Source organism: Dipodomys ordii, unplaced genomic scaffold (genome assembly GCF_000151885.1).
Source record: "Dipodomys ordii isolate 6190 unplaced genomic scaffold, Dord_2.0 Scaffold234, whole genome shotgun sequence".
NCBI lineage: Eukaryota > Metazoa > Chordata > Mammalia > Rodentia > Heteromyidae > Dipodomys > Dipodomys ordii.
The window spans coordinates 827,910-840,942 of NW_012267450.1; the positions used below are offsets into that span (position 1 = coordinate 827,910).

Consider the following 13,033-nt stretch of genomic DNA (forward strand, 5'->3'; position numbering starts at 1 on the left):
TCAGCCTCCCCGCGCTGCCCCGGAGCCTCCGCGCCGCGCGTCTTCCCCCTCCGCTCCCCGAGCCAGCGCTGTTGGTCCCGCCAGCCGGCCGCAGGATGCGTGCTTCGGGGCGCCCGGGGCTCTGAGACTCCCCCTCGGATACACACGTCTGGCCGTTGCTGTTGGATCGTGGGGTTTTTGTGGGAGGGGGTTGTTTTTTGGGGGGGGAGGATCTTTTTCTTTCTTTCTTTGAGGGGTGTGCTTTGGGGCTGTTACCCTGATGTAACTCCCTTCTCTTTTTTGGAATGATGGGGATCTTTTTGGCGTATGTTGGATTTGTTTTCTTTTCCGTCCTATATGTACAACAAGGGCTTTCTTCTCAAGGTAAGTCTGTGCTCACTAGGAAAAAAAAAGAATGTACATTTGCTTGTGGTGTGTGTGTGTGTGTGTGTGTGTGTGTGTGTGTGTGTGTGTGTGTGTGTTACACCCAACGAATGGACAGGCAGGGGTAGAGCCGGTTCCCAGCAAGTCGGATGAGGCTGTATGAATAGGGTTCTGTTTGGCTTTTTTTTTTAATTTCCCCTTTAAAGTTTATTTAATTGTAAAAGAGCTAGGGTTGAGGGGGAAAATCTCCATCTCAATTTCTCATTGCCAGTCAGTGCTTGGCCAGGAGTTGAGTTCCTCAGTGATCACCAACACAGGTGTGTGTGTGTGTGTGTGCAAGCACAGAGTAACCGCTCGTGCATACATAATCATCGCGAACACAAAGCTGGGTATAAGGGGGTGGGGGGGGGGGTTCCGCTGACAGTCCTCGTTTCCCATGCAGGCAGAATGGGCTCTAGGGTCTTCCTTTCCCTGGGTCCCTGTCTTCGTTTGTATGTGTGTTTATCTAAGGACCCCTAAAAAGATTGCACTTGCATTCATTACAAGCAGTGGGGGAGGGGGCGCCTGCTGAACCCGGACCCCAGTTGTTTGGGACCTCGCAGGCTGCAGTGACCTCTTCAGCACCACGAACAGATCACATCCCAGATGCCAGAAAACTGCATCACTTCGTTCGGCAGCACAAACGCCCTGCTCCGCCTTTCAGTGTGAGCACAAGAGTCCTTTGCAGATCAGACTGGCCCTCCTCATCGCTCCCATTTCCGTACAGCACCAGCACAGTGCCTCCGCTCCCGCCCCTCTTCCAACCCCGGAGGCTAGTTGTCATAAAATTCTAAAGAGATACTGATGGCAGCTATCTTTAAGAAGCTCCAGCAGCTGTGCCTCCACCCCAAATCATTCCTGCAGTGCCCCCAGCTCTCTCCGCCACATCCTTTTAGGGAACCATTAGCCCTTTGCAAAGTATCCCTGAGGCAAGATACACGCACAACCCAACCGTGTTGTTAGACGGATAAGAGTATTCCTGATTCACGAAATGCCTGCAAGGAAAACGGGGACATTTTATTTTTGTGAGTTTTTCTGTTTACATTAAATGTAAGGGAATCTTACAAACTAACAATGGTAAGGTTGGTAATGGAACAAATTTACAAATTCTCTGGGAGTGACTTTTAGATCATCTTTAATCCGAACTGAATCTGGGCATAAGATTGTGTTACATCCCAAGATATATGACAATTCAGTACACAATAGCATCATGGGAACATATGAGTTATACATGCATACACATACATACATGCATATTTGTAGGTATATTTAGCTCACCAAGTGTGCAATTTGTTTCACAACTATTTGGGGAACATAGTGGCTAACCACTGTTTTTGATAAATCAGGAATGTGCATTTTGACAGATAATCATAATCCACTCTGCAACACAAACCCTCCAGTTAGTCATAGATTGTTTAGCGACTTAGAGGCAAGAAGCTTTCCTCGTATATCAACTTGACAGATGGTCTAAATTGTACCTCACTGAATCTCCCCCCAGTAAGTTTTGCAGAATACTGCAATCTGACAAAAGGTGTTTGGATCTAACTCTGGGCAGCTTTGGCCAAGAGAGTTATTGGCAAGCTTGTTAACCTTTCCATTATCTGGACTTGATCATCAACAAAGTGATTGAGGCATGATACCAAAAATAAGACAAGCAAAATGCAAAGGACGGGAGGGGGAAGCCCAAACAATCAAGAATGTCATCCAGGGGTTGTTGTTGCTAGTTTATTTCTGCATTTTGTTTGGTTTTGTGTTTTCCTTTTAAGTCCGACAGTGTCGAGAGGGATGCAGATGTGCCAAAAGCATGCACTTTTGTTTTGCAGCAAAATTTACTGAGTTTCCGAGGAACGTGACGGCAACCGAGGGGCAGAATGTGGAGATGTCGTGCGCATTCCAGAGCGGCTCAGCCTCGGTCTACCTGGAGATCCAGTGGTGGTTCCTGGGAGGACCCGAGGACCTAGAGCCTGGGACTGAGGCAGCCGGAGCACAGGTAGTGCAACCCAATAGTCTACAGGGCCCCTAGGCCTGTCCCACTCGATCTTCAGTGCTCTGGGTGTCCAATCAAGATCCACTGCCCAAGATACTGCCCTGTGAGCCCCCTAGGGACGCCCCTTGGCTCATCGATAATGAGCAACACCCAGGGATATTAAAGAGTGAGCCTGGATTTGTCCTGGGGACAGTAAGCCAAAACCACCAGGAAAGTCAACCCTTTGGGCTTTTCTTGGTTCCCTCTGGGCATGGTCTCCTGCTCCACTACTAGTATTGATTATCATTAAGATGTCCAGGATGGCACTACTTTCACAGACAGCAGGGTGGGAGAAGGGAAGCTTCTAGGTGTCCCCACCCTGCTCCTCTCTCTCTTCTAGGCCAGTCCTTCGAATCTTATCCTTGAATAGGGGAGTTGGGGTGGATTGAGGAAAGGAGAATGTAGGAAAGAGGGAGAAGGAAGAGGAGGGAAGAGAGGAGTAGAGATGAAGGCAAAGGGAAAGGGAAAAGCAGGGGAAGGGAGAGGAAGAGAGAGGAGAGGAGAAGGGAGGGGGGAGAAAAGAAAATGAGGAGAGGAGAGGGAAGAGAAGAGATATGGGGAGGGAAAGGAAAGAAGGGAGGGGAGAAAAGAGAGACAAGAGGCTGTAGACAGGAGAGGAAATGGGAAGGGAGAGAGAAGAGGAGGTGGGGAAAGGAGAAGGGAAACGGGTGAAGCTGAGCTGGAGAGGGTGAGGACACACAGCGGAGACATTTGGAGCAAGAGCCTGATGTAACATAGAAGAGGAAAAGTCCGTGGAAGAGCCCCCACAAAAAGACAGAAATTGGCTGGTGAAAACTTTCACCCGCACTCCCGCCCCACCCACCTTTGCGTCTGTCTGTCCCTACCCTTGCTGCAACTCGCAGTCCTGATCGGACTAGAAGGAAGACTGAAAACACCCAGCCCCGTCTCGGCTGGGGTGCTGGGGTGCCAGGCACAGAGACTACAGGAATTGGGGAGGAGGTGCGGGGTGTGCATGAGGGAACAGGAGACAGCAAGGCTTAGGGCAGTGCCAACGGATTCGAGGTGGATGAGGCCGCGTTCCTTCTCTTTCTGATTCTTATGTCAGTGTCACCCCAACAAAGGCTGGGTCTTGCCTGGCAGGCTGAGAGCTGAGCTGAGGTGCCATGCGCCAGGAACTCCCGGGCTGCCGGAGAACTTAAGCATTTGCATCCTTGTCCCGCAGGTGGAGCTCTTACCCGACAGAGACCCGGACAACGAAGGGACCAAGATCAGTGTGAGTGTCACAGGGACTGGCCAGGGGCCAGGGCAAATGCCCCAGTGAGCGTCCATTAATAGCCAGGGGATTTTAGGGGTCAACGCCTTTGAATTTATTTTCCCTGAAGAGGGCAATTTTGCAAATGCGAGGGGACACCCGGCTGTCTTTTGCTTACTTCGTTAGGTACATTAAAAATGGAAGGAAATGGAGAGTCCAATGCATAAAATTACATTTTAAGCGTGTAAATAGGTCTCTAAGGGGGCTAGAGACATATTTTTGCTATCCTAGGAGGTTGTATGATTCTCCTCTTGTTTTTGTACCCGTCACATAAACGTGAGTGACCGATTGCAATGTTGAGATCCATTCAGCATTATGGAAATAATTATTCTTTAATAGGAAGCCGAATAGCAGTATACAAAAATTCCTACGAAGGAAAACATAAGCAGTAACTGGATTTTGAAACTGTGATTCAATAAAGGGGTTCAATTTTAGGTGTCATTCACAGTGCAATTAATGTATTTCTAATGCTGATGTTCAAAATTACAAAAAGATGAAAGTAACTACACATCCAAATCCTTTAGGAAAATCAGTTGACTTACTGGAAATATTAAATGTAGTTCTACCTTTGGCTATGACGTTTAGTAAATTTTTTTTTGTAAAATGAGGGACACAATGTTTTATTACTATACCTTAAATGAAGCCAGGTAGAGTCATTTTATATTAATAATCTTGATTAGTAAAGGTATTTTAACTCCTGGAAATAAAATAAATAATTATATAATGCAAAAGGAGGAAATCTGTCGAACATGAATATGTTATTTATATTTGGTCATTGAAATTTAAAAATCTGACATCTGTCTACATTCCAAAAGGAAATTTATATTGAAACTCTTATACTAACTTAAGAGTACAAACATATAAAATTGGGATTCCATAACTAAAAGTGTAAAAACACACTGTACACAGAATCAAAATCTGCTTTGAATGTGTAATCTCAACAAGGAAGAAGTTTCAAAAAAGATAAAAATACAAGCCAGAAACTCCTATTTATAACTCACCAAATCACCAGCTTTTCAAGATATCTCATTTTGAATTATTCTTGTATCAGATATGGTCATTTTTATCCAACATTATATTGGTAAAGTCAAATAACTGCTTTCCATAAGTACTTCATTGGGATTTTTTGCATGCACATATAGATATAGTTGGACACATTGCTGGTTGAATAGGCAATGTTTACATTCTGCCCATGTCTATCATAGGTCTGCCCAGTGACAGACCTATGAAACCACAGACATATGATGTACAGAAGTTCTAACACATGAGCTGTGGCATGATTTCTAAAATGCAGCAAGATTAAAACAGTTCTGCATACAAACTGAGACAGAATATAGTTCATCTCCAGTGTGCCCACTGAGTAACCTTGAACATATTTCCTAATTATTAACTTAGAGCTCCTGAGGAACTTTTTATAAGATACCAATAAGGTCATACCCCTTTCATATGAAGATTCAAATATCTCTGCATTAAGCTGAGCAGAAATGATTTTTTAACAACTATCATATGACTCAAATGTACAGTCAGTGTTGAGAATCACTGGCTCAAACCTTCTAAGCTTCAATCTATTGTAAAATGAGGTAATAATATCAGAAGTACTCTGATTACCTTAAACTTTACAGGAGTGTTAACCCAGACGATATGTTGACTTGACTTCTAGCATAGCATTAGTAGATTTATGTGTAATTCTGCATCCACATAAATAATTATGGAGGTGGTCCAAATCTTAGAGTCTGTTTGTTACACACCTATACACATCTCTATATGTAAAAAAAAAACAATGAATGCTTCTCAGATATTTGTAATCATATATGGCCATTTGAAACTCTTGTCAGAATAAGTATAAAAATAAGTACATTCCTACCTCATACTTCATTGGCTTTCTCTTTCAAATTCAACCAAATCTATAAGTTCTGAATGTCTAATGAAATCTATCTTTCTGTCAATAATAGCATATGAGATAAATATGTTGTGATGATACATATATATTACATTGTATACTCATTATATATTAGATAATTATCTTGTCATTAACCTGTGATTCAAATTATTGGAAGAAATTAAAAAATCAACTTCAATTTTGAAAAATCAAAAGAGGCTGTCCCAAATTCCTGTGATAGCTTGGGGTAAATGCTCTGAGCTGTAAGAATTCAGCTATAGAATTATCTGTACCTGAGCCCTGCCATTTAATGACTACAGATCGGCTGCATCAAAAGTCTAAAAAGGAAACAAGAAGTTGGTGGCTCAGGCCTATAATCCTAATTACTCTGGAGACTGAGATATGTGGATCCTGTTTCAAAGTTATCCTAGGCAGAAAAATCAGTGAGATTCTAACCTCCAAGTAATCAGCTAAAACCCAGACAGGAGGCATGTATCAAGGGGTAAAGCACTATCCTTGAGAGAAAAAGCCAAATGAGAATGAAAGTCCTTTGAATTCAAGCCCCAATACTTGTGCACATGCATGCACACACGTGCGTGTGCACACACACACACACACACACACAAGTTTGAGAAGGAAAATGCTAATATCCAATTCTTTCTTAACTGTACCTTTAGTAGTCATCTCAATGTAAAGATAAAGAACAGCCCTACCTAATCTGTTAAGACTAATAAAATAATGTAATCTCTCACATTTGAGGGAGGAATTCGTTTACAGTCTCCAGTGAAGAAAATTCTCTATCAGTTGTACAATGGGCCTGGCTGGTACATTCAGCTGAGTTAACCAGGCAGAGGCCAATCTCATGACAAGAAAGGGTTATTACTGGGATCTGGGAAACACTGACTGCCTGGTTGCTTGGCACTTGCTGAATTGATCTCATTATCCCCATAGATTGAATGTAATATAACAAGTAAGATAAATAAGACCTTCATATCTGACATTAAAGATATAGAAAGACCTTGACAGTGTCCATGACACCAAAAACCCCTTTGACTTTCCAACAGTAGCAAGCTCAGGATAAACAAGGGGAACACAATGATTTGATGTAGCATTTTATTCTTTTTTCCCTGCAATTTTCCAGACAGTGAAAGTCCAAGGCAATGACATCTCCCACAAGCTTCAGATTTCAAAAGTGAGGAAAAAGGATGAAGGTTTATATGAATGCAGGGTGACTGACGCCAATTACGGGGAGCTGCAAGAACACAAGGCCCAGGCCTACCTGAAAGTGAATGCCAACAGCCATGCTCGGAGAATGCAGGCCTTTGAAGCCTCGCCCATGTGGCTGCAAGATATGAAACCTCGCAAGAACGTGTCCGCAGCAATCCCCAGCCGCACCCACAGCTCTGCCAACCAACGAACGCACTCCACCTCCAGCCCTCAAGCGGTAGCCAAAATCCCCAAACAAAGTCCACAATCAGGTATGGAAAGCCATTTTGAGCCTTTCGTTTGGTCACTCACAAACTCTCCACAGAAAGTTCAGTGAAATAGAGTAGACACGTTTGCATTTGATGGCTTTTAAGATGAAATAAGGAGACCCGAGCCATGCAGAGCGCAAGGCTGGCCCGCTCAGAGGATGTGTTTGCCCCATTAGTCCCTGGCAAGTGCTTCTCACTCAGGAGATCTAAGAGCTGGACTCTTTTGTTCTTTCGGTATTTATACTTTATAAGAACAATAAATCATGTGATGTTGGTTACATTATAAATGCATGTTCATTCTCTCTGCAGATTTATGTATCAATAATGACCTAAATTAAGAGCCTTTTACTTAATCAAAATGGAAATGAAAGAGTCACCACCACATCATGCACATTTTTAGCAACCCATCACTTTTAGCAGGACTATTCTCCAAGGGCTTTTAATTTTGGAGCAGGAACTTCAGCTGCCTGTGTTGAAATTAATGAGGATGCTGAGAGGAAGTGAGAAGGGATGAAAGGCAGGGAGTGGTGCAGAGATAAAGCAACTCCTGTTGATGTGCCTGGGACTTCGATTTGGAACCTAAGTCACATTTCCTAGATCAGCTGTGCAAGTTAAAGCAGGTCTCCTTGGCGGCATTGATTTATACAATCACTTGGCCAATGGGAGCTCACTGACGTTTTAACCTTGATGTGCGCTAAAGGCTGCTTGGAACCGGCAGTCTTCTATGGGGCCCTATACAAACAGATTTAAAAAGTTATAGGCTAAAGGAAGTGTGAAAGCATTTAACTCACGATCCTTTAAGGTTTACCTTTTGTACTAGTACATCATTGAAGAATTATATAGATACTACGGTTGGTAACAGAAGATTATTTTGCAGATATTCAGAGTGTCTTCAGCTATTAAAAAAATTGACCATCTCACTGGGTTATACCGGCTTATCCATCCAACCAGTCATCCACCCCCAAACCCATACGTATACATCTCAAAAATCATCCTAATCAATATTTATTTGATATATATGGAATGTATACATTTATACATAGACATATATGTCTTTACATTCTTGCTTATGGACAAAGCTTTCCTAAAGTGTATGTCACGACTATGGGTAGAATTCACTGTTACAGCATTTCCTTCAGTTTGCTGAGGCATTCAGTTTAATCCAAGCATGGCAAAAAAAAAAAATGAATACCTAAATAAAATAAACTAATGTTTGTCAACATAGATTAACTCTTTATGCTTTTTCCTCTAAAGGGTGTGATTTGTAGGTTTGACAGGGTGCTGGATGTGGTCCCCAAGAGCTTGCATTAACTTTCATGTGGACCGGCAGTTCTCCATCCTGCCTTGGACCTGGCAATGTCTCAGTCTGAGCCTCTCACAAGTCCAGTTTGCTTGTTTCTTGTTTTTTCTTTTCTCTTCTCCTTCCTTTTTTCTTTAAATTTTGGTTTGGTTTTTATGAAGAGTGGTCCTAAGTGCTCTCCCTTAGCTTTTACTGCTCAAGTCTAGCCACAGTTCTATTTCTGGTTTCTTGGTGGGTAATTGGAAATAAAAGTCTCAGGGACTCTCCTTCCCAGGGTGGCTTTGAAGCATGATCTTCAGATCTCAGCTTCCTGAGTAGCTAAGGTTATAGGCATGAGTCAACCAACACCCAGCAGATTTTGTCTTATTCTCCTTATCACCTCCTTTTTCCACAAATTAAAAAAAAACACCAGAGCTAGCAATGATTTTATTGTTTATAAAGTTATATATAGTTATTCCTACCTCCATTACAATTCTGTAACCACTGTTTGATAAGGATTTGATGTCTTGAAATCTTCTGTATCTCTTTTTCAAGCTACCAAATTAAAAAAAGCAGCTAGAAGCTACATGAAGAATTATAGAGTGGCCTCCACCAAGAATTTACTACCTAATTAGTTAGGACTCCAAATCATAGAAGTGAAATTATTAGCCTGCATTGAATATTCTAAGCTAAAGAACATAAATCCTTTCTGTGGAATAAAATCGAAGAGCGGACCTATTCCAAATGAAAGAATCTAATCATAGAATGAAACATTTTGTTTCTAAAATGTTTTCTTTACCTCTGCGATTAAACAATGTAGTATAAAAGTATACTGCATTTTAACATATTTTTTAGAGAATGGATTTCAATGATAAACTCTAGAAATCCTCAGACAGTTTTCAACCTCAAGTTATGACTTGGTTTCTATCTCCCAGCTTGCTTTACTCTTATGGACAACACTGTTTTCTTTCTAGATTTTACAGTCAAAGGAGAAAAGGAATGCTTTCTCATGGAAATCCTTTAAAAATCTTTTGCACTGAAACTTAGTATGCTCAGAACAATTAATAATTTGGAATATCTCAAAATATTTAATATTTTCCTTTCCACCAGTGGATACTGTAAAACATTTTGTCTCCCTTAATCAAAACTCTGAAAACTCTCTTTCAGAAGCAGTTATTCATTCTCTGCTTGCAAATTATCACATATAATACAGTACCTGGGATAAACATTTATATATCATATTTAATAGATACCCATATTTTGCTTTATATCTTCACACTACATTCATTGTAATATTCATATCTGGCTTTCTAGTTATATATTACGCTCACTTCCATACTAAGATCCTGCTTTATAATTTTGCTTTACAAGTTTCCATATTATATTCAAATAAACTTATTTTGATGCCCATGCTTCATTTATTCATTCATTTCTTCATTCTCCAACCTGTTAGGAGCTTATATATGAGACCCAGAGACAGAAAAATGGAAGATATTTATTTTCTTCCAGGGGTTTATATTTTTAGTTTGTGAGAAGACAAAATGTTTGTGAATTCTATAAATCATACTTTTGTAACTCTATTAGAAGCAAGACATGGTGTGGATATAAAAATTAATATGTTCAGCGTTCTTCTTCATGGCTTTCACTTTCTGCACCTAGTTTTTGTCTAGTTAACTCATGGACTTTTCTGCCCAGGTTGGCTTTGAACTGTGATTTTCCAGATCTCAATCTCCTGTAGGTAGGATTACAGATATAATCGGTGACCAGCTCACATTATAATACTGCGTCATTAAAAAGTGACCTAGGGAAGTGGCGTTGTGTCCCAAGCAGTAGAGTGCTCACCTTGAGCACTCGCCTTAAGCTGAAGAGAGTAGGGACAGCGCCAAGGCCCAGAGTTCAAGCCCCACGATCGACACACACAAAAAAAGTGATCTACTTGGCTTTTTCTTTTTATCATATTTTTCACATAGTTGACTATTAAGACTAACACACTCGATTCTAAACTCATACTATTTTCCTGTCAAGTAATTTACTTGCCTAGCAAAGAAAAATATTAGCTGAAAATAACTTCACATAGAATTTTCAAATTGCCATAAATTAATTAAAATATCTCCTCTAAAACAAATAGATCATCTATGACCTATATTATCACAAGAAAGATTAAACTATCATTTAATATGTTTCATGCTCTTTTTTTACATTTTTCTCCAATAATATGCATGTGAATATCTCCTCCTTCATGGAACTATTTCATTTATCTTTATACATTCCTTCATAAATGGAAAATAATTATAAATTTTTAGCTTTTAAAAACACGTCTATTTCCTTCTACTTCCACTTTGTCACCAATAATTACAACCAAAATAATGAAGAAAAATAGTAAAGCAGAAGATAAATAAAACTTGGCTTTCATAAGTTTCTTGTTCCCAAGTTTTTGAACTCTCTCCAGATACACCTTGATTCCTCCTTTGTTTTTATTAGCAAATACTTAAAGCTTAGGAAGACAAAGAAGTGTGGGGTTTGTTGTTGTTGTCGTTGTTGTTGTTTCTGCTTGTTTTATTTTTTTGTCATGGGGCTTGAACTACGGCCTGGATGCTCTTCTGAAGGAGTAATGATTTGAAAAAATATATAAGAGAAAAAGTAAATTGCATGCAATAAAGCCAAAAATAAAATTCAGTGAGTTTTAGATCTGTACAAATAGTTATCCTAAAGAGACCACTCAGTTTACATTCTCTTCTGGGAATTCAGAGCTACAGAAATGTAGTAAAGGTTGAATAACTCGATCTTGCAAAATTAAAAATACATGTGTGTGTATAAGTGTGTGTTTCTGACACATTTTACCATAATGATATCATAAACTATATTTTAGCTATATACCAACATTTATATTTTAGCTATATACCAACATTTAAAGGAAACACAAAACAAGTAAAGTAAAATTCATTTAAAATGATCCACAAACTGTATTATTCCATAGCCTTAATACAGGGAGATAATACACAAACTTCTTGGAGACCTAAAGTACTGCACAAATATGAGGTATTATGAAGCATCATACTTTATATGGAAAGATAAAATTAATGTATTGCAAATGCAATTTTATCTTTTATATGACCATGGCTATACATTTGTGGTACAAATAAAGGTATTATTCTTTCTCTGTGGAAAATAAAATAAAAAGGATATGTGGGAAAGCCAGACATGGAAATAGAAGCTAAAGAAATGTTCTGTACATATTCTGGGGAGTAGGAATCCCCAATTCTAGCTTCTTGGCTGAGACAAGGAGAAAGAAGAATCTTGATAGTCATGAGTTCAGCTGGATATAGGAAGTCCCAGGATATCTACCAGTATGAGATGAGTTAGTTGGCTTTACACAGTGAGCTTGGAGACCTTCAGTGACAGCCCCCAAATATTTTCTACTTGTTTCTTTCTCTCTTATTGAAGATCCCCAGTTGTTTCAGAAGCTGTATTTCTCCTCCATAGACCTCTGCTCTTTGGCTATTCTTCTACTCAGAAACAAGCTAACAATGCTGAGAGCATGGTTACATAATGCTTTCTCCATCTCCATCTGGTTGAGTCAGAATCAGGGTGTATATGTCCCCTCCTCCCCCAAGAGAGGCCACATGGTGTTCTGTTGCTCCTTCTTTGTGTCCCAGTCTCACGACATTTCTCTCTGGTTTGTCCAAGGCAATTGTTCTCCTTCAAGTCACTGGAGTCTACTAAATTCCCACTTCCCATACCCCCTGATACAAGACAGTATTTTCCTTGAACACTATGTTTGGCATTAACCTTCTTGTCTCTTTTGTCCACTCAAGCTGATTGCCTGTTATTGCCTCTTAACATGTCCCTGTTGCCTTTCTTAAATTCCCCTCTTTATTTTTTTTTTTAATTTTCACTTTTAGCTAGAACTTGAGTTTGCCTCTGGGCCTTGTACTTGCTTGCTCATAGTTTGTGCCCTATTACTGAGCCACACCTCCATCCCAGTTGTTTTTGTTGCTGTTGTTTCTTTTTGCTGATACTTCTCCTCCAGGATGGTTTCAAACAAGATCTTTCAGATCTCAGTCTGCTGACTAGCTAGGATTATAGATGTAAGACACCAGCACCTAGTTCTCAATTCCTATTTAATATCAATATCATTCTTTTCTCATTCTTGATTTACTAATACTATTTTTCCTATAGTTTTAACGCCTCACTTTTCCTTAGGAGATTTTCTAGTTCACCTATCTATTTTTACTGACTTCTTTTTGGGGCGGCAGACTACCATTTATTATTTTCCCCTCAACAGCCCCACCTATTCTTCCTGCAAGCCCTGTGGAAGGTTAAAGATGGCCATACAATTGTTGACACTCCACCTCTTAAGATACTGATATTCTTCCCCTGCAGCTTAGGCTATTTTGGGACTACTTTGGCCAACATGGTATGAGGACATGATGCTGTGCTAATGCTATCATTCAAGGAAACTGGCAGCTTCTGCCATGAGCTTTCAGAAAGTTAGACGCCCATACAAGAATTATAACTCTCTTTTATTATTATTATTATTATTATTATTATTATTATTATTATTAAGTTTTTATTGTGAAAATCCCATACAGAGGGCTTACAATTACATGAGCATGGTATTAAGTAATTTCTTATCAAGCATTGTTGCCTCCTCCTTTGTTTTTCCCCTGCCATCCCTGCCCTCTCATCTCCACGACTA

The 13,033-nt window shown here is 40.1% G+C and overlaps 1 protein-coding gene across 2 annotated transcripts in view; it reads left to right on the top strand.

Annotated features, from left to right (window-relative positions):
• The first annotated feature begins 284 nt into the window (after nucleotides 1-284).
• Nucleotides 285-13,033, top strand: part of Vstm2a (V-set and transmembrane domain containing 2A) — a 29,479-nt gene continuing 16,730 nt past the window's right edge. For both annotated transcript variants that reach the window (XM_013035972.1, XM_013035973.1), the window contains exons 1-4: nucleotides 285-363; nucleotides 2,226-2,392; nucleotides 3,612-3,662; nucleotides 6,722-7,058. In XM_013035972.1, coding sequence (XP_012891426.1) covers nucleotides 285-363; nucleotides 2,226-2,392; nucleotides 3,612-3,662; nucleotides 6,722-7,058 — 634 coding nt within the window. The remainder of the gene's footprint in view (nucleotides 364-2,225; nucleotides 2,393-3,611; nucleotides 3,663-6,721; nucleotides 7,059-13,033) is intronic.